Genomic DNA, 22,464 nt, shown 5'->3' on the forward strand with positions numbered 1-22,464 from the left:
AGCGGCCTGCCCCGCCGCCCCAGGGTTTCGGCTGGCCGGCTGGCCTCGGAGCTCGTGCCCGCGCCCTCGGCCTCGGCCTTCCTGGCCTCGCCATGCTCCGCTCGGGCGCACAGCGGCTGCGGGGCCTCCCGCTGCAGAGCCTCCCGCTGCGGGGCTCCCCCGGCCGCCCGCGCTTAGCCTGTGGCCGCCAAGGGTGAGTGGAGGCCCGGCCAGTGCCGAGGCCAGAGGTTGGGTGGCTGCGGGGCGGGAGCGAGGGCCTGAAGCAGTGTGCAGGGTCAGGGGCGCTTTGGTGTCCAAGAAGTGAGCGTTTGGATTTCTTCTAGATTTCTCTGTTTTCTTTTACATGCACCCACATACAAAGTGAAATAGTATTCAAGGGTTCCCAGTGCGAAGCCACTCCTACCCCCATCTTTTCCCCTAGTCAGCTGTTAACAGTGTCCTCTGAATCCCACCCCCTCAATCGTCTGTGTATAAGCAAACGGGTGTATATATATATTCCCCTTCTCCTTAATTACACCTTGCTTTTCACAGTGTGTCTTGGAGAAGTTCAAGATCCAGCTAGGAAGAAAGTCATGCAAATAAATATATTGAACCACTGACCAATAATTATAAAATGAGAGAAGAACGTGAGCAGTGAGGAAATTAAGTGAGAAAGTAACATTTTACTCCACCTGTCTCTTCAGCCTGGAACACAGTGGATGGAGGAGGAGATCCAAGGTTTACAGAAGCTAATCTTCACGTTGATTAGGGGTTTTCATGGAATAAAATGATTATAAGTGTGTTCTTTAAGTAGACTGAGAAAAATTATTCTCTAGATCCTTCGGAAATTAAAAAAAAAAAAGTCACGTTCAATTCTTTAGTTCTGTTAGTTTCAATGGACCAGAATTATATGGAATGGGGCTCACATGCCTCCTCTTCCTTCCCCTAACCAGGTTGCATCAGTCAGGATTTAGATGTCCTAAATGATTAAAGCAGCACTATGCCAACCTCCCAGGCACTGTTAAGATATTAGAGAAACCAGGAGGAACACATGAGTCAGTAAACTATAGCTACGACTGCCTAGGAAAACTACCATTTAAAAAAATTGTCTTCCAGAGAGGAGAACCCACCCTTATCTGCAGAAACAAGATGGAAAGACAGAGCAGAAACTCTGATCATTGGAGGCGGCTGCGTTGGTGTGAGTCTGGCTTATCATCTCGCCAAAGCGGGGATGAAAGATGTGGTCCTCCTGGAAAAATCCGAGCTCACAGCTGGATCTACCTGGCACGCAGTAAGAAAAGCACGTCGAAACCCTCCCAGGCACTGAATCGGGTACCAGGGCAATCACTCTTCTTCCCCCTCAGAACTCCCCACTTCGAGCTCTGTAGAGCAAGTTTCCTTTCAGTCGTGTTGGAAGGTGCAATTACAATTTAGTTGGTGTACTTCCAGGGCATGATCAACATTTTTAATGTCTTTTTCTTGGACATGTGGTTTCCGGATTCAACCCTGGCTCCGCCATTTTCTACCCAGCTGACTTGGGACCTGTTACTTAAGCTTCCATTTCTGCCGGGCAGAAAGGGGCCATCAACAGCACCTACCCAAAGGGGTTGTGACGAAGGTTGAGTTAATATGTGTAAAGTTATTAAACACATGGTAAATGTTTAGCAAGTGTTAGCTTTCGTGTGGAAAGACCCTGGCTGCCTGATCTCAAACATAGCAGGAGACCTTTCCCTAAACTCCCCTCACCTGGGTTTCGTGGTCCTTTTGCTTTTATGTATGATTTTAATTCCACACTGCGAGTCGGCAGCTTGGCTTCATGAAGTTGAGAACTATGAGGGCTGGGAAGATGCGACATTGTTTTCAAAAGTGTTGTCTAAATAGACACATAGCCTAGGCAATCGGAAGTATTTAATGATACACATAATTGTTCCTGTGCTACACAGTAATTGGGCTGAAATGGAAAGTTGCTCAGGTAAAGGAAGTGATTGACACTTCCTCTCATACCAGTATGTCATCCCAATGATTTCTGAAGTCAGGTAAGGATGGGAGAGGAAGTTTTGGTGACTGTGGGTACAGATCTCTTTTGGAGAAAGGGTTGAGCAGTGTTAGCCATGGCTCGCCATCCCTCTGTGTCTCTAGTTTTCCTCGGCTGAGACAAGAAGGAACCCTGCTATTCGCGGACTCTTGAATCTTGGACCCACTCTAGGTTTGGGGGTTGTCAAGTACTGAAAGGGTTGCCTTTCTCGTGCTGAGATTGCGGGAGAACGCAGCTCAGATTTAGGCCCAGTTGGGTCCAGCATCCCAGTGATCTCATAGTGGAGGGAGACTCATGGATGGAGACTTCTGGAAAAGTTGTGCCAAGCCCAGCTCCTCTCCCCCTGTCTCCTTTCCCTCAAATCCCCTCATCCTTCAGTCTGAGCAGGAGGTGCAGGCACCTGGTGCTCCCTCAGTGCCCTTTCAGAGCCTTTACAGGCACACTGGCTCTTGTTTCCTCAGTTGTCCCTCAGCTCACTTCCTCCTACCTGGAGAGAGGGGTCTCTCCAACACTCCTGACTCTACCCCCCTCCCTGAACTAGACTTTTCGAGGTGACTTCATATTGTCACACCGGAGGAAGCCTGCATTTCTCCTGTGGCTCTCCTGTAACTTATCCTTAGTGGCCATTTGCTCATTCTTTCAACATTAGTCACTGAGAGCCTGTATTGGGTTCAGGCCAGTCCTATTCTAAGAGATGAGGACACAACAAGGAAAAATGAATGCCTGCACCCGCAGAGCCACATTCTGTGTGGCAGACAGAGAACACACAAGCAATGCTTGAGAGTAATCAGTGCCATGAAGAAGAGGAAGGTGGGGTAAGGGGATGAAGGACAATGGGATGGAGGAGTCAGGACGCTGCTTTGAGGAGGTGATGCCTCAGCACAGACTGGGAAGAAGTGAGCAAGGGTGTGGTGAGGCTGTCCAGGTAAGGGCATGTAGGCAGGGGGAAGTTGAGGCAAATGGAGATGTTCTGAGAGAGAGGCTTACACCCTTTTAAGACTTCTGGATGGTTAAGGAGGGCATGTGTATCAGTATTTTAATTACAGATTTGATCGTTTATATTTGATTGATTTGATGTGGCCTATGTTTTACAATAGATTATTAGACTCCCTGCATTATTACTTCTTGGACAGCCTGTGAACGAACACTCAAAAAAGCAACGTACTCCGAACCTGAGTTTTTTCAGGAGAAGTGGGCAAAGTTCTTAAGATGATAGCTTCTTGTTAAATGTTAACGGTGCAGAATAATTTCCCCTTAACCAGAGAGATACCAGAGTGAGTGGGAAAGGTATGCTCCTACTTTATGCTCTACAGTTTACAAAAAAGAGACCCAGGCAGTGTGAGCTCAACATGGACTCAGGCATCAGGAGCCAGATTATTTGACCCCCTGGGGATAAAGGAAAAAGCAACATGAAGTTCCACATATTCAGAATTTTTAACGCAGAGAAGTATTTGGAGCAGATTTTGGAATGTGGAAGGCTGGGGAGCCAGCTAAAGGGGCAGATTACAAAAATCCAGGCAGCATCACTGAAACATGACACGTGCTCAAGGTTAAATGTATCTGTAAAGTACAGGAATCAAATACTTATGGAGGAAGGCACAGCTTGCAAAATGAATATTAAAAATGGAGTCACAAATCCCCAAATCCTGAGGCTTTGCTGTATTTTAACAAGACTGCTTTGTCAGCAGGTGCCACGACTACCAACTTAGAACATTTCATGTAGGATGGAGGGAAAGGGGAGAGGATGGAGGGAGAAGCAGCTTTGGAGCATGGGGCGTCCAGGAGAGAAAGTCCCTGGGGATGGTGACAAAGTGAATATTCTGGAGAACTGAGGACTGAAGATCTAAAGATGCACAGTGATCTGTTCGGGGTGGAGGGAGACAATTCTAGAACTTTCTATTCATTTTCATCTAAAAATGTAACAAAGAAATTAAGCTTTACTGGTCTTTATAAAGAGCCTTCACTTGTGATGCGGGTGACATACTGGGTATGATTCCAAGGTCGGCAGCACAAAGGAGGCACCCCTATACTTTGTTTTTCTTTAGTCTACATGGCATAATGTAGATCAGGTGCTATAGAGAATCACTGTTGTGATGAATTGAATGGAAACAAGGCTTTAAATAATACAATTTGTGATGAAAGGGAGAGGGAATGAACTTGAAAGTGTTGTACACATCTCATACAATAATTTAAAGGGTTGTGAAACAAAATTTTTCTTTCTTTTTTTTAAAAAAGATTTTATTTATTTATTTGACAGAGAGTAGAGAGATCACAAGTAGGCAGAGAGGCAGGCAGAGAGAGGGGGTGGGGGGTTAGGGGGGAGAAGCAGGCTCCCTGCTGAGCAGAGAGCCCGATGTGGGGCTCCATCCCAGGACCTTGGGATCATGACCTGAGGTGAAGGCAGAGGCTTTAACCCACTGAGCCACTCAGGTGCCCCCCAAATTTTTCTTTTACAAAAAGACAAGTGTCCTAAATCTAGTGACCTTTGTAGTGATGAAAATGGCTGCCAGTCATTTCCATGTAGCAGATACACATTAAAAAAAAAAAAAAAAAAAAGAATGCAAGCTGTCCTTTCAAAGTAAAGATGATATTTTAAGTGAGAAATAACTGCTTTCTGCAAAATAGTCCTTTTGGGAAGAGAGCATTTTGAAAAGAGATGTTTTGAAATGTTGGCATCATTATTAGATTTTTCTGGCCAAAATGATATGTATCTAGAAAAACTCATATATATATATATATACAAGAGATAAATTTTTCAACACATCTAAGATTTTTCCAAATGATGAGTTTCAGTGGGACTTGTACCCATATATTTAAAATATTAAAATGCGGTGACTTCCAATTAGCTCATAAAACAACTGCTGGACAAGAGTACATGAAAGGTGACTAGTCAGTCAAGTTTCAACAGAAACGTTTGTGTAGGTGATGATGGGGGGGAGGAGGTGGGGTCACGATGCACAGAGTACAGCCAAGAAAGTGCCCTTTTTCCGCTCAGACCTTTGTATCATTCATAGCTAGCTTACCCACCTAACATAGCCATTCAGTCTCAAAATAAAAGAAACCGGGGATTAAGCCTTCAAGTTGCTGCTTTACCAAGGCTAACCCTATATATATATTTAGTAATAAAGCACATTATTCACATAGCTTTGGTAAAATTTTAATAGATCAGTTGACTATTCAAGCTATTCTATATAATAAACTTTACATAATTCTATATAATATATATAATATAGAATTACATATCTATATTATATATTTAATTTCAATTATATGTAATTATATATTACAATAATTTAAGTTGTTTTATAATTCTATATAATAAACTTCAAAAGCACAAAAGCGTTTTTACGTAAGTAAATTTTAAAAATTCATAAGCTTTTCTACACAATAAACAAAATAAAATTATTTAAAATATTTAACTCATTTCATGTTTTTTTTGTATGTTTTATGATTTCTGTTACAAATAGTAATATGGGGTGCCTGGGTAGCTCAGTCATTAAGCATCTGTCTTCGGCTCAGGTCATGATCTCGGGGTCTGAGGATTGAGCCTGGCATCAAGCTCCCTGCTCAATGGGGAGCCTGCTTCTCCTGCTCCCCCTGCTTGTATGTTTTTTCTCTCTGCCAAAACAAAACAAAACCAAAAACACAAAAAAACTTTAAAAAAACCCAAATAATAATACTATTCATATGTCATGTGAGAACAAGGAAATCCACATATTTTAGTGGGTGTGTTTAAATATTTTTATCGATGTGTGTGTGTCTGGTCCACCTGGTTTATGTAATGGCTTAAGGTCAGTGGGCTTTTTTGAGGTTGTAGAGGCTCGTGAAAGAGAGGGCAGGCTTATTAGAGAAAGATCATCACTAGCTTTAGAGATAATTGATGATTTCTCAAATGCCATCATTCATTTCCTACTCATTCATTGTTAGCCTACTGTAAGAAAGAACTTTTTCTTCTCCCTGTCGGAGTATTTATTTATTTGTTTAATCAATAAGGACTCATAATTCTAATTTCATTCAAAGAGTTATAGTTCTTAATGATTTTTAATAATTTTGTTTCCTCAAATCAAAGGTAGGCCCTTTCCTGTCCTCCCTATAGACTTGTGACCATTCTAGTATCTTCTCTTTTTTTTTTTTTTTTAAAGATTTATTTAATTACTTTAGAGGTTGGAGAGGGTCAGAGTGAGTGAGAGAGAGAGAGAGCAAGAGAAAGAAGATACCACACTGAGTGTGGAGCCTGACTTGGGGCTCAATCCCATGATCCTGAGATCCTGACCTGAGCGGAAATCAAGAGCTGGAGGCTAAACAAGAGCCTGAGACTTTTCTCTTGGTTCTTATGTCTTTCTTGAAATGCTTTGGCATTTAATCATATGCTCTTGATTTCATTGTTTCATATATGAAAGTTTCACGACTTCAGTCAAGCTACAAAATCTTGAAGGATAAGAAGGATAAGAACAATGTGTTCAGGGAACCTGGGTGGCACAGTCAGTTAAGCATCTGAGTCATGATCTCAGGGTCCTGGGATCCACTCCTGCATGGCTCCTGGCTCAGCAGGGAGCGGCTTCTCCCCCTCCCTTAGCCCTCCCCAACTTGTGCTTTCTTTCTCTCAAATAAATGAATCTTAAAAAAACACAATGTTTTCCCCTTCAAAATTCCTATTTACTATATTCTTTCTGAAGCCCAGAATAGAAACACATTGTTCCCTAAACAGAGTTCATTGGGCTAAATGTCTTAAATAACAATTTTACAAAAACAAACCCATGTGACTTTTTCAGATAAAAGATTATTAATTCATAAATGAAACAAGATGGGATCGGGAGGGAGACAAACCATAAGAGACTCTTAATCTCACAAAACAAACTGAGGGTTGCTGGGGGGAAGGGGGTCGGGAGAGGGTGGTGGGGTTATGGACATTGGGGAGGGTATGTGCTATGGTGAGTGCTGTGAAGTGTGTAAACCTGGTGATTCACATACCTGTACCCCGGGGATAAAAATACATTATATGTTTATAAAAAAAATTTAAAAACTTAATTAAAAAGATGATTAATTCATAATTCTATTAAAATAGCTTTCTGGGGAAGGGAAGAGGATTGATATAGTGTAGATAGACAATTTTCTGGTGGTCTGATTTATTCTAAGTTAAGCTCAGAGGATCTTGAGTAAATGGTGAATGGAACCCTACACCAGGGCTTGTGAATATCATTTTTTTCCCAACTGACAGGAGATATATGGAAGACATGCCTAGCAGACACCTGAAGGCTAGGGATTCTCCATTGTTGATCTAGAAAAGCTCATATGCACACTGATACTAAGGAGAGTGGGATATTTGAAAGTGAAAGAGCCTGACCCACACTTTCCTCTAAGCCCTGTCAGGGTTTTTCTTAAAAAAAAAAAAAAAAAAAAAAAAAAAAGCTGTGCATGTGTCCAAATGCTTGAACAAGTACCTGACAGAAGCCCTAGGGTTCTGATCCGTAAAGGATGACACTGAGGAACTTCAAATGGAGTGCATTTGAGTTCAGGAGAACCAAATATTTACCACTATCGTAGAAGAACCTTATAAATCCTCCCAAACAGATTTTATTTGGAACAGATTGTGTTCTGATGAGCTTTCCAGGATAAATTAGCTACAAAATGGGGCTCCATGTTCCAAGATTCATTGTTTATGTACCACAAAAAGGAAAAAAAAAAAAGCAAAAAAGAAAACGGGGCCCCAGATACTTAATTTAGAGAAGCTGCTTCATAGAATTGCTTAGAATTCTTTTTTTGGATACTACATTGCATCTGCCAGAGTTAATAAAAGGAGTTTTTGGCATGCTACTATTTAGATATTTTTTTGTGAGAGTAATTCATAAGTGTTTATTCAGCAAATATTTGTGGGGTACAATCTATGTGTTCATCAGACAGGTTAAGCTTCAACAAAAGTCTCTTCACCAACTAGCCAGGCTCTCATTCTCAGGAATTTTCCAATTCTTGAATTTTGGAAATTTCAGGAAAGAGAACAGGAGGGCTGTTCCATTTAAGGGAATGGTGGGAATTGGGTCAAGGAAAATTTTGCTGGTCCATGCTCCTCCTCCTTATGGGAACACAGGATTTGTTGGTTTGGGTCCATACTGTATACCACCCCTCCCTGCATATTCTTCCTAACAGCATACATCCCTGAACTTCTCATCTAAATCATCCCTTTATGAACCTATGAACACTCTTTCCTTAGTAACTTTTAGGGACTTGCCATATATGTTCATTGCCTGACTTCCCATTACCTACATGGTTCAAATTGCCCATGAGTCTTATGCCCCGCTCTGCTTAAGCTGGAACTGATGTGTTCTGATCCCAAAAGAATGGCTGGCGCCTCCTGGTTTCTTGCCAGTAATAAAGTCCTGCTTAACAGATACATAACTTAAACGTAGAGAATGTTGTTGGCAAGGATGTTGATGAAAAAGAACCCTTGTGCACTGTTGGAGGGAGTGTAAATTGGTGCAGCCACAACAGAAAACAGCATTATTTGCAATAGCCCAGTTGTGGAAGCAACCCAGATAAAAAGATAAAGGCCTTTTACACAGCAGAAATCTTTTATAAAATCTTTTTAAAAAATCTTTTATACAGCGGAATATTAAGCAGCCATAAAAAGGGATGAAATCTTCATTTCTGTCAATGTGAATGGACCTGGAGGGTATTATACTAAGTGAAGTAAGTCAGATGGAGAAAGACAGATAACATATGGTTTCACTTAATGTAGAATCCAGAAAAAAAAAAAACCCAAATGAATAAACAAACAAAAAGAAGAAACAGATTCATAAATACACAAAATAAACTGTTGGTTTCCAGAAAGGAGTGGAGTGGAGGGCGGGGGGGGGGGATAGGCAAAAGGGATAAAAGAAAGGGAGAGATAGAAGCTTCCAGATTATGGAATAAGAGATGGGGTAAAAGGTAGTGCATAGGGAATATAGTCAGTGGTATTGTGATCGTGTTGTATGGTGACAGATGGGAGTTACACTTGTGACGGATATAGCACAGTGTCAAGTTGTGGAATCCCTGTGTTACACATGAAACGGGTGTAACACTCTATGGCAATCTACTCAAATAAGAAAACATTTTAGAGAATGTTGTTATCATTATTTTTTTTATTTAGTATTTTCTTTCCTTTCCTCTTTCAAGGCGGGTTTAACAACTTACTTTCATCCTGGAATAAACTTGAAGAAGATACATTATGCTAGCATCAAACTTTATGAGAAATTAGAAGAAGAAACTGGACAGGTAAGTGCATGTAACTTGAAATTGTCTTTTAGGTCGATTTCCAGAAATACGTAGGATTTCTGAAGAAGTTGGACATACCATCATTAAAGCTGTGTGTAGTGACATTAATAGCATGTGAAATGTTTCACATGGTAGAGAAATCTGATGGGTGTTTCAGGTAAGAATCCCGAGTGTGCTTTACTATCCATTTAATTTTCTGAAGTACATTTCCCATGTAGTTAACCACTCTTCTTGATTTTTTTTTAAATGAGGAAATCATACAAAGAAGCTTTCAAAAATATCTTTAGTCAGTTACTATATCTAGAAACTAAGAAATCGGAGCGTTTCAGCAACTGGATTACAAAGGAGCCGAAGGCAATGCCTGCCAGATTGTCACACAGTTTTGAAAAGTACTTCACTAAAAACCCTTCCCTTTTATTTTTATCTCTTCTCATACTTATTAGAGCTCTTAAAATAAAGTGGCCGGCAAAAACTATCTATAGGCTAAGATAGGAACTTACTTAAATTTTTCATGTTATTTTCCTTGCCTGAAACTATCAAATGACTCCCCACAGCTTGTAGGCCAAAGGCCAAAGGAGGAGAATCTTTATCAGCTGAGCCCTGCCTGCTTTCCGGCATTTTCTTTTGCCACTCTTTGCTATGTTCATATGCTTCAGCTATTCTTAATTACATATATTTTTGAAATGTGCTGGGCTCTCAGCCTGAAACAACATCTTCTCAGATCCCATCTCAGTATTTACCCTCCACCCTTCCCCAAGGTCATCCCCCTTGAGAAGCTGTCCTTGACTTTCCACATCCACCAGTCAAGCCAGCTGAGGCAACATCTTTTGGTTCTAACAATATATAACATTCTTTTTTTTTTTTTAAAGATTTTATTTATTTATTTGACAGAAAGAGAGTGAGCTCACAAGCAGGGGAGCAGCAGGTAGAGGGAGAGGGAGAAGGAGGCTCTCAGCTGAGCAGAGAGAGAGCAGAGAGACTCTATCCCAGGACCCTGGCATCATGACCTGAGCCAAAGGCAGATGCTTAACTGACTGAGGCTTCCAGGCACCCTAACATGTAGCATTCTTATAACACAAATCACAAATCAATCTCTCTCTCTCTCTTTCTTTCTCTGTCGTGGTAGTTGCTTTACTGTTTGGTCTTCCTAGGGACTATGAGAAACTTGAGGGCAAGGAATCCATCTTTGATCTCTGTAACCCAACGCCCAGCTGAGTGCTTGGCCAACTGAAGGACTTCAGCGAATGTCAAATAAATGTGTGTTTCCATTCACGCTTAGCTCATCACTGCAACATTCTGATTCTTTATATTCCTTTTGTTTTTCATTTAATTTTATTTCTTTTCAGTGTTCCAAAATTCATTGTTTATGCACCACACCTAGTGCTCAATGCAATACGTGCCCTTCAAAATACCCACCACCGGCTCACCTAACCCCCCACCCCTGACCCCTCCAAAACCCTCAGTTTGTTTCTCAGAGTCCACAGTCTCTCATGGTTCGTCTCCCCCTCCGATTTCCACCATCTCACTTCTCCTTTCCATCTCCCAGTGTTTTCCATGTTATCCCTTATGTTCCACAAGTAAGTGAAACCATATGATACTTGAGTCTCTCTGCTTGTCTTATTTCACTCAGCATAATCTTTCCTCAGATCCTTTGTCTTTCTCGTTTTCACAGGGTTTTCTTTTCCTCTTCCATGAACACTATCCCATGTTATTATGATTATGCTTTCAGCTGTCTGCCTTTCACCCGCAGACTGTAAGCGCCTTGCCTGCAGGCTCTTTGCTTCCTGTTCACAGCAGCATCTCTGGGGCTTACCATAGGGTCGGACACAGAGGAGCCAGTGAGTAAGTAGTTGCTGCGTGAATGTCTTCTTGTAAGACACAAAGATTTTACATAGTTATCTCTTGCAGCATAGGGTAAATCTCTTTTTTGTATGCTCGCATTTTTATTGTGCTGCAGAGGAACCATGTTTGAATGCCAAATAACAATTTACTTATGTGTTTCTATTGCCATGTTTGTCACAGGTGGTGGGATTCCATCAGCCAGGTAGTATCAGAATTGCCACAACTCCCGTAAGGGTCGATGAATTTAAATATCAGATGACTCGGACTGGCTGGCATGCAACAGAACAGTATATTATTGGGCCTGAAAAAATTCAAGAGATGTTCCCTTTACTCAACATGAATAAGGTATTTATTTTCACCATTTGTTGACTTGAATTAGGATTATAAAAATTTACTTTGAGAAGTTTATTAAAGGTAGAAAAGCTTTGCGCACACATTTGGAATGGCAAAATCAGATGATAAACACTGGAATCTGGGTACGTAATAGGTGAGCTATTATGTATGCTAAATGAAATATAAAAGCATAATGAAAAAATTTATTAGTTTTCCACCTGTGACAACCGAGGAGGCATTGTTATTACCTTTCTATTACTGTGTTCCCCAGATCTCAGGATTTCCATACATAAACTTCTGTTTGAGAACCGCAGAGAGAATAATTATCTGGTATGATAAATATGCATTTGACAGGCTGTCTTATTAAAACTTTTTACAAAATCAAACTTAGAAGTGCCATCCTATGTTGTTCCACAAATATTACCGAGGTCTTAACTGTACTCCCAACAAGTTCTATGTAGGTATTGATCTGGTTTTAACCAAACTTGGCTGAGGAAATCCACTTGGGAATTTAGTGGCTTTTTTTTTTTTATTGTCTAGCCAAAACATGCATAACAAGCATGACTAACACTATATAATACTGCAGCATAGATTTACATACCAGCTACTATACGAGGCCCTTTATATGCATAATTTTACTTAATTTTCATAATAATATTATACAATATATATTATTACTGCATAGGAAATTGCAGTTTAGATCATTTACCTAATGGACTCAGGCTCATCCGGCTAGAAAGAGCAGAGACCTGAAGCCAGGTTCTGTCTCCATTGTGCACGCTATTCAAGTTTACCACCAGGTGGGGCTGGTGAGAGAAGCAGGGGCATATGGTCCTCCTTCGAGACTACGGCAGGATCTGAACTGAACTGGGGTGCACTTGGTATCATTGATCTGGGTGAGGGGCTGTTTGCCCTCGGGAGCCTATAGACGTTTAGATGTATAGGCATTCTCTTGTCTGTAGTTTTGGGTGATGACAGTGTGGTGACAGACTGAGTTGCACTGTCTGCATGGAAATTGCATCACTGTAAGGTTATGCATATTATCTGTTTATATGTCACTGTTGGAATGCTTTACTGGAAGTCCCCACCATCACAGAGTTTTCTCAAAGGTATTAGGCAATGGAAACATGTGGGAAGAGTATTCTCTGCATCTGGGAGCGGGTGCCAAATCAAATAGATAATGGGATTACTGCAGTGAGACATATCCATTATAAAACACCAATGTGACATTTGGAAGTCTACAGTAATATGAATTCCATTAAAATAAAAATAAGTCTCTTGGACTAAAACTGTAAAAAGAGATTGGATTAGCAATCAAAAGCTGCCTACAAAGAAAAGACTGGGCCCAGACGGCTTCACTGGTAAATTCTACCAGACATTTAAAGAAGAATTAATACTAATCCTTCATAAACTTTTCCAAAAATAGAAGAGAACACTTCCCAACTGATTCTAAGAGGCCAGTATTGCCCTAATACCAAAACCAGACAAAGACATCACAAGAAAAGAAAGACAGGTGAATTATGTGAATATTGGTGCAAAAATCCTTAACTAGCAAACCAAATTTAGCAATATATAAAAAGAATAATGCAGTATGACCAGGTGGAATTTGTGCCAGGGATTCAGGGTTGATTTAACTTCTGAAAATCTGGGACACCTGGGTGGCTCAGTGGGTGAAGCATCTGGCTTCCACTCAGGTCATGATCCCAGGGTCCTGGGATCGAGTCCTACATCAGCTCCCTGCTCAGCATAGAGTCTACTTCTCTCTCTGCCTTCCTCTCCCCCCAGCTTGTGCTCTCTCTGTCTCTGATAAATAAAATCTTTAAAAAGTAACACTTGAAAATCAATCAGTGTAATGTGTCACATTAATAGAATAAAGGACAAAAACACATGATCATTTCAATAGATGCAGAAGACAGTTGACAAAAGCTCTTTGATCGTATTGGGTACTTAGTAGATTTCTACTGAATGAATGAGACCTAAATATAATACTGCACAGTGTTCCCTCTATCAGCTTGGTTCATCAGACTGTCATTCTTCTTTGTTTCCCCATGGTACCTAGCCTGATGGCCTACTGCAACATAGATATTCAAGCATTAGTTGTTGAATGACTAAGTCAAGTATACATTTTCCTGACACCTATATGCATTTAACATGTGAAGTTGTTAATAGTATTGAACAATGAAATATAAATAATTGACCAATTAGTATCAGATTGATTGCAAATGTCAGAAACTAAAATGGTAATGCTTAAACACGACAGAAGTTTCTCTTTCATTTAGGCAGTCCAGGATTTGAACAGTGGTTATTCTCCATGAAGATTTCAGGAGCCCAGTTGTCTTCTAGATCATTGCTCTGTCATTCCTAGGGTGTGTCTCTTCTGTTTTTATTCCAAGATGGCAGCAGCTAGAGCTTTAGCCATCATGTTCTGCATTCCAGACAATAGGAAGGAGGAAGGACAAAGAAGGGACAAAGGGCATATGGTAGTGGCTTTGGTTTTTTTGTTTGTTTGTTTGTTTGTTTAAGTAGGCTTCATGCCCATTGTGGAGTCCAACTCGTGGCTTGAACTCAAGACCCTGACTGAGATCAACACCTCAGTTGAGATCAAGAGTCAGACAATTAACTGACTGAGCCACCTAGGTGCCCCATGCCAGTGTTTTCTAAAAAATGATTCATGAAAGCTGCCACATGACGCTTTCATTTGTATTTCACTGACCAAAACTTAGTAATACTTCTAGCTACCAGCTGGAACTAGTAACTGCCAACTATTGGAAATTGTTCTCAGTGGCTGTGTTTCTAAATAAACATTCGATTTCCATTACTATGGGGGGCAGGGGAGAGAATGGATATTGGAGACAGTTGCAAGCCTCTCTCAAAGAGCGTGTCTACTTAACACTCAGTGTGAGTCCTGCCCCTGCCTGAGCTTTGATAAAGGAAAAGGAAGGACAGACTGATCAATCTGATGCCATGATGCCCTTTTAAAGTCCAGTTTTACTAAACATTTCCTGGCAGGATATAGTTACACTGAATAATGGGTAAGTTTTTGTTCAGTATTGACTCTTCTATGATTAATTTAGGTTTTAGCTGGACTGTATAATCCTGGAGATGGTCACATTGATCCTTACTCTCTAACTATGGCCCTAGCTGCTGGGGCTAGGAAATATGGTGCCCTTCTAAAATATCCTGCCCCAGTGACTTCTCTGAAACCCAGGTCTGATGGAACATGGGATGTTGAAACGCCACAGGGATCTATGAGAGCGAATAGAGTTGTGAATGCTGCAGGTAAGCATTATATATAATATATATATTTTTTAAATTAATGGGTTCTTTCAAGTGGCCAGACATGTGACCACAGAGTAAAGTTTTACACTATGCACATTGTTGGGCAATACTGTAATGTTCCCGAGATGGACATTTTGTCTGTTTCTAAGCTACGAAGTCCTGCCTCCATCACTTTGCTTTTGGCGTGTGATACCACTCTGCCCTTGGTGACGCATGGAAAGTTGGTGTTCTCGTTCATCCTGTTTTCTTCTACTGCAGATCATGTTTTGTTAATTATACTGCTTTTTCTCTTCTGTGTTCGCTCTTTATTTATACTAATAAACAAACTCTAGTGTGGAAATTTGTGAACATCCTTTTTGTTCTCAGTTTGCTTTTGGGGGCAGAGTTATTCGTTTGTGTTCTCTCTCACCCATTTCTGATTGGTTGACTCCAGTCAAACTAATCAGAAATGCTAATCAGGGTGCCTGGGTGGCTCAGTTGATTAAGCAGCTGCCTCTGGTTCGGGTCATGATCTCAGCGTCCTGGGATCAAGCCCTGCATCAGGCTCCCTCCCTGCTTAGTAGGGAGTCTGCTTCTCCCTCTGCCCCTCACACTGCTCATGCTCTCTCTCGTGCATGTGTGCTCTCTCTCTCAAATAAATAAATAAATAAATAAGTCTTTAAAAAATATTTAACCTTTTTCCTTTCAGAACATTATTAAATATATTTCTCATATATATATACACACACACATATGTATATATATGTATATATATGTGTGTATATATATACACATATGTATGTGTGTGTGTGTGTGTATATATATATATATATATATATTTTTTTTTTTTTTTTTTTTTTTTTTTTTGCTGTGTTACAACTTAGACTCAGAGTAGTGCAGTCAAAAGGGATATTTGAGATAACAAGTCACTCATTTTCCACTGTGGAGACCAAGGTCCAGAAAGGTCATGTTACTTGGCATAGTTAATGTTGGAGCCAGGACTTGGACCTGGGTTTATGACTCCTGAGTTAATACACTTTCTAACAGGTCATTTACCTGTGATGTCATTTCCAACTGTCACACATACAAAAGTGAGTTCTTGTGCAAATGAAAATGCTTATGCAGTCTAAACTGGACTAATAATTTGTATTTACCTGTAGTTCAGAGTGGTTAATTTAAAACCCAAAGTAAGCAGGAGGCAATAACTGATTTTCTTGTGGTCTGCTCTTTGAGTCATTGCTTAAATTATAAAATGAAAACAATCGTTATTTATCAAGTGAAATGATATGTCCATGAAGACAGGTCAGAAACATGGACCCTTAAGTTCTTTCCTCTAAATTAGTGATTTTTGATTGATGTTATTTTTTTTTAACAAAACATTTAGTGGTTCCAGAAAAGTCATGTCTTCAATATTTAAGAGTTTAAAATAGTATTTCTGAATTATCCTGATCCATGCCCCCCATTTGAAAAGCATAAAAATCTCAGGCTTTTTTCAATATCATTTGAAATTCAAAATAATGTTAAAGGACTTGACTAAAAAATAACAGCAAAGGCATAAAACATTGCTTTGTTTCTGAGCCTCACCCCTCACCCCCCCAATCCCTATCTGAGACTCCCCCCACCATTACCTTCCTTAGGGACCATTGATCTAAATTCTGTTAAAAGATCTAAGATAATGAAATAATTCATCTTTTTTTTCCCCATTTAGTAAGGACTCTTTCTAATCTTGCAACTTTACGGTCTCACAGATTTAGTCCCTAAAAACACTGGACTGTTTCTAGAGTGATAGCAAACTAAGCAAACTAAACAAACACACTCTGACCTCCATACCCACACCTGGGCAGACATCACAAATTGATCACTGCACTCATTTGAGATGCACTTGGGCATGTGCCCCCATTTCTGTCACCATAGTGCGTCAGGCAACCACTCCCAACTGATACTTTGAGAAATCACGTAGAAGAAGTTATTTAACTCATTTATTTATCATTTTCTGAAAATAGTAAGCTTAGGTTTACATAATTCATTACTGCTGTAATAAATTTTTTCTTTACTGTGAGGAATAAGGAATCACTGAAGGTAAAGACAGAATAATTCTCAAGGAGATCTCACCTAAACAGTGAGTGTCCAGATGAAGTTTTCCATGCAGCTATGAAATCTGGTGGTGTGATTGGGGAGGGGAGGGCAATGGCAGGAGGAAAACAAACCCTGGAAATTAGGTTGATGGTGTAGCCCTGTGTTTACCACTACATGAAACCGAATTCCTGGGATTGTTCTCCGGGATGTCCTTCTTTGTCTTTTGCTCCTGAAACTTTTTATCCAGCCACATCTATGTCCTTTCCCATCCTCTGTTCTTGGTAATCCAGGCAGCTCCTTCTTTAAAAAAAAAAAAAAAAAAAAAGGATTTTATTTATTTGAAAGACAGAAACTGAGTGACAGAGTACAAGCTGGAGGAGGTGCGTAGGGAGAGGGGGAAGCAGGCTCCCCACTGAGCAGAGAGTCTGACATGGGACTCAATCCCAGGACCCTGGGACCATGAACTGAGCCAAAGGTAGAAGCTTAACCCACTGAGCTACCCAGGCATCCTATAGGTAGCTCCTTCTTGAAAACTGTGTGAAGAACCATGCTGTCTCCATTTTCAATTCTTTATTTCATTCAGATCATATCTCTGGCCCATAATCTTGTTTTTCATTTCTTCCTCCATCTCTTCTCTTCCACTGGGTAGAAGTTACTGGAGGAAATCTAACTGACTGCATATTTGTCATCCATGGAAGGTATAGAAAGGTATGTATTTAATTATTTGTAGGTCTGTTTTCAAAAAAAAGTTTATTTAAAGTATAAAAGCTCCCCAAAAGGTAAGTCTCAGTAACTGAGGGCAGATGTTTGCGCATGCCTGCTTCTACAATTGAAGCTAAAGGAGATTCAATTTTATGAATAAAACAACCATCCATGGAAGGCATTGTGCTAACATGATTTGAGAATGCATGGCTGATGAAATGTATCCCAGAGTTACTCAGTGAGACCAGGATGTTTCACAAATTCAGGCAAGGCCTTCAGGCCAGCTCTGAAATCTAATTAGAGTAACCAGGATATAGACTTGGAAATGTAACCCCAATGAAAAGATATAAATACCACTATTATCTACTCAATTGAACCATAGTCTGCTAGGAGTTTCTTTATATGAAGTCATAACAGAAGGCAGCTGAATCTTCAGGATATTCATGAAAAGGGAAGTCTAAAAGTAAAAAATGGGTTTGTTTGCTGATGTGTCTCCAGGACAGTCTAGGACAGTGGGGTTCTCTGGCCCAGAAACACATGTATTCCCAACCCTGTGACTGAGCAGATTACTCCTTTGTAAAATGGAGATAATAGTGCCCATCTCAAAAAGTTGTTATGATCAGTAAATGAACTAATAACGTAGAGCACACAGAACAGAATCAATACCACATAGTAAGCAATAAAAAAATCAAGTGTAATAATTATGATTCTAGGTATTTCTTTGAAAGCCTTATTCATGCCACCTCCCTCCCAACCCGCCCCCCCATTCCGGGGAGACTAGCATCAGTTAGTATGACCTCTAGGTACAGGCTTTAAGATTACCCACCTCCTTTCACTTGCTGTGTGGTCATGTAGCACCCATTATGCGGGTACATTTGGTTCTCAAGATAACAGGTGTAAGAATCACCAGAGGCCATTTCCCAGACTTGAGAAGAAATCTAACTGAAGTGGTCTGAGTGGGGATTCAGAGCTGTATTTTAAATAAATGCTCCAGGTGCTGTGGGTTCTGCTTCAGATGGTCTAAAAAACAAACAAACAAATAAACAACAACAACAAAACTTTAGAGAAACACTACTACATAGATGTTCCTACAGGAAAGAGAATGTAGTAACATTATTCTTGAGCAAGCAAAGCTGAAAAACATTTTCAGACATTCCTAGCATCTCGGGATGAAGTCGACTATCCTGTCTTTGCTACCTGAAGCTTTTAAAATTTGCTTCATTCTACCTACCTAATGTGTAGCTCAGGGGCATGAACAGAAACAATTTGTTATGATGTAAGCCTTTCTCTGTGTGGTGAAGAATGTTTCTCTTTACTTCATTTCTAATTGACTCATTAAGCCTGAGATAACTTGTAAGCTTTACTTAAGAATTTTCCTAACATGGTAAATCAGAAATATGATTGGATCATGCCAACATGAAGCCCAGGGTTCAGCCAAAAAAGAATTGCTTAATTTTGCCTGATACTCTGCATCAAAGAATGTCACTGTATAAACCATTATCATCACTGCATAAACGATCTTACACAAGTAAACTTGTCTGTGAAACTTCGCTCTTCATTTGAAGTCCGTTTCTATTAATCATTGCATTTTTTTTTAAAAATGGAAGAGATTTACAATAACATTGTTATTGACCCTTCAATTGTTTCTCAGGTTGAAATGGTAGATTTTAGTGATTCTTCCATATTTTGTCTCTCTTACCTCTGAACTTGGTGGGTGGGTGATGTAGCAAGAGCTGAAGTGTAATCCTGCCAGATTTAGGTTAATTTTCATGACAAAGAGAGGAAGAAAATACCAACAAACAACACCACTATAGGGTAAAACAGCGTAGAGCTTGAGATGGAGTTCAAAATCATAGAGCTCTAGAATACCTATGTGTTCTGTATTTTACCTATGTGCACTGTATTTTAATGATCAAGTGCATTAATAAGCAAGCAATTAGACTCAGAAGTTCATAAATATGTTTGACTAGGACAGAATTTATTTTCTTCAATTTATGTTTTTAATTGAAACAAGTGTATTGAGGATACTGTAGTAGTTTGAATTGCCAGGCTAAATAGTTTGGGTTTTTTTCATATTTTAAATCTGCTAGAGTTGCATATAACTAGGATATATGGCTTTCCTGTATTTTCCTGCAAAGTCCTGACATTGGAAATTCACATCTTCCCTCTGATAAAAATAAATTAAATCTGTAAATTATTCAAAGACCAATAAGAGACTCTAATGCCCACAGGTATGATTTTTGGTTTGCAAATAGGCATCCATTTATGGGACTATTAAACAAGTAAGGCCAGTTTAGCCATTAGGCCAGAACAAAACAACAGGACACAAGGATGATGTTTAGATAGTTAAATAGAAATAAGTTTGGAGGGGTGCCTGGGTGGCTCAGTTGGTTAAGCGACTGCCTTCGGCTCAGGTCATGATCCTGGAGTCCTGGGATCAAGTCCCAAATCAGACTCCCTGCTTAGCAGGGAGTCTGCTTCTCCCGCTGATCTCTCTCCTCTCATGCTTGCTCTCTCTCTCTCTCAAATAAATAAATAAATAAAATCATTTTTAAAAAAATTTTAAAAAAAGAAATAAGTTTGGACACATAGAGTACGTAGTCTGGGTTCCCAGACTGATTCATAATTGATAATTCTGTATCTAGCCCTGAATCTCATAATGACAGAGGCTCTAGAACTCATTATTAGATGCCTAAAAAAAAAAAAAAAAAGCAAAAACGGTTAAAAATTAAGAGTGCATCCTCTAAAGAAATAACCTGAATAAGATTCTTTAATCATTTGAACGATTACTCAAAATTATTATGAAGTGAACAAGCAACTAGAACCTCTTCTGCCCAAATAATCCACTAATGGGTCAGGTGACACCACTTGCCTGCTCTAGAATCATTCTAGATTCTGAAATACCTTTACGTAAATAAAGCTGTCTTCGATTTTTTTTTTTTTTGTCTTGGATTTTTAAAATAAAGTCTTTCCGTTGCAAGAAAACCAGTAAAGTGTGACAATTCCAGAGTCTCCTGGTGGGACCTTGGATGTGTCTCTTTCCTTCTCTGGACTTTAGTTCCATATCTGTATACAGAATCAAGGGTACTTTGAGCCACAATTTCATTCCTTCTTTTACAAAGTAAAAATACCATTCATCCCCATGGGTAAGACAATCCCAGCACACACTGGAAAGTGAGGTACACTCTCATACAGGAAGTCCCGCCCACATAGGAGCCCTTTCTGTTTTTCTGTAGCTCCTCATCCCTCCCTACTCTGGACTCTTGGTTCCTTCATGGCCCTTTGCAGGAAAGGATCTTACAAATGTATTCTAACTAAACTTGTACAATAACAGATAAAACTTACTGTGTGCTCTCTCCCAAAGTATATACGTTTTCAAATTTTAAGTTAAGACCACAGTTCTATATTTGTAGAACCTTAGGTATCAGTAACTTGGGGAGAGGAGGGCCTGGAGGATGGGGGGGTACTGACTTTCAGGGCTTTCTTATGCATAATTATTATGTTGACCACACTGGGCCCCTTATCACTTAATCAGCGCACTTTCAGGAACAGGGTCAGTCCATTACTGTCTTTCTGATCAACATTTGTACATTTTATATAATTGGGTTGTTTATGTTCCCCTTCAAATAAATTTGTTTTTGTTGCTGTTTGCCTGACTGCCTCTGCTTACGGGCAAAATCTTTTTTTTTTTTTGGAGTAAACTCTTAGATGATAGATAACTTTAAAACACTGGGGCAGGGTAGAATACTGTCTTCTCTTCCCCCACTTAGTTTTGCAATGACAAAACATTTGAAATCATTTTGACATTCCTTTGACTTTGTCATGCGTACTAAAGTCTTCTAAATATTTTATTTAAAAATAAATTGCCATATTAATGTCAGATGTGGCATGCTTACATATGGGTTAACATTTTTAAATGATATTTTTTCTTGAAGGATTTTGGGCTCGTGAAGTAGGTAAGATGGTGGGACTAGAACATCCTCTCATTCCGGTCCAGCATCAATATGTTGTTACATCGACTATACCAGAAGTGAAAGCTTTGAAACGAGAACTGCCGGTGCTCCGTGACCTGGAAGGCTCCTATTATCTCCGACAGGAAAGGGATGGGCTTCTGTTTGGTCCATACGAGAGTCAGGAGAAAATGAAAGTGCAGGATGCGTGGGTCACCAGTGGAGTCCCTCCAGGTGGGTTCCATAAACGCAAGCGGGTGCAGGTCAGTCACATATGTTTTGTCTTCTCTGTGGCTGGGGGCTGGCTGGAGAATCAGAGGACATCGTGATATGAGACTACCAGATACTGGGACTTTGGAAGTGCATGGTTTGTGATAAGCTCTGTTCTCACATCCCTTGGAACTATCACAGCAGGAAGTAAGGAAAGAGAAAAGAGGCCGTTGGTGATGGAGAAACTGAAGAAACATATCTCCCCATGGTTTGGAAGTCTTCAGGTCATTTTTGCCTGCCTACGTCGACTTCCTGTCTTCCCCTTTTTCCTCAATCCCCTACCTAGTTGGTCGAGTTTCCAAACGGTCATGTTTTGACTGCTGGAAACATGGTGGGTATCAGAGACAGAATTTCCATGCTGCTAAGAATGAAAGCCTCAAAGTGAGTCACAGAGCGGGATAGGCTGGCCTGCAAACTGAAGCCTTCCCCTACTGCATAAATGGCTTAGAAGAGTCCTATGCCACAGAAGGAGGAACTGTAGTTTCTCTTTCAAGTTCTGTAAGGGAGATGGACCTGTTTGTGTTTTCATGAAACATGTCTACAGAGCTAGATTAAAGATGGAGGTTACGTAAGGAGGTAATCAATTAAAACAATCTATAGAAAGTGCTAAAATGTCACTGGGACACTGAAATAAGGAAATAAAGAAATGGAGGAAATTGTACTTCTAGAATTATAATTGCCTTGGGATAGGGGATGAATCTCTCCTCTACTTCTCGGTATGCCTATGCCCATGTTACAACAGATGGTCACTTAGTTGCCTTCTACAGC

At 40.1% G+C, this 22,464-nt stretch overlaps 1 protein-coding gene across 1 annotated transcript in view; it reads left to right on the forward strand.

The window, feature by feature from the left end:
* Window positions 1-92: 92 nt before the first annotated feature.
* The window catches only part of DMGDH (dimethylglycine dehydrogenase), a 65,488-nt gene continuing 43,116 nt past the window's right edge, over window positions 93-22,464 (forward strand). The window contains exons 1-6 of the mRNA XM_044266503.1: window positions 93-193; window positions 1,096-1,270; window positions 9,167-9,265; window positions 11,288-11,452; window positions 14,515-14,719; window positions 21,412-21,660. Of these exons, the coding sequence (XP_044122438.1) occupies window positions 93-193; window positions 1,096-1,270; window positions 9,167-9,265; window positions 11,288-11,452; window positions 14,515-14,719; window positions 21,412-21,660 (994 nt within the window). The remainder of the gene's footprint in view (window positions 194-1,095; window positions 1,271-9,166; window positions 9,266-11,287; window positions 11,453-14,514; window positions 14,720-21,411; window positions 21,661-22,464) is intronic.

The sequence above is a fragment of the Neovison vison genome, chromosome 1 (assembly GCF_020171115.1).
Source record: "Neovison vison isolate M4711 chromosome 1, ASM_NN_V1, whole genome shotgun sequence".
In the NCBI taxonomy this organism is placed as follows: Eukaryota; Metazoa; Chordata; class Mammalia; order Carnivora; family Mustelidae; genus Neogale; species Neogale vison.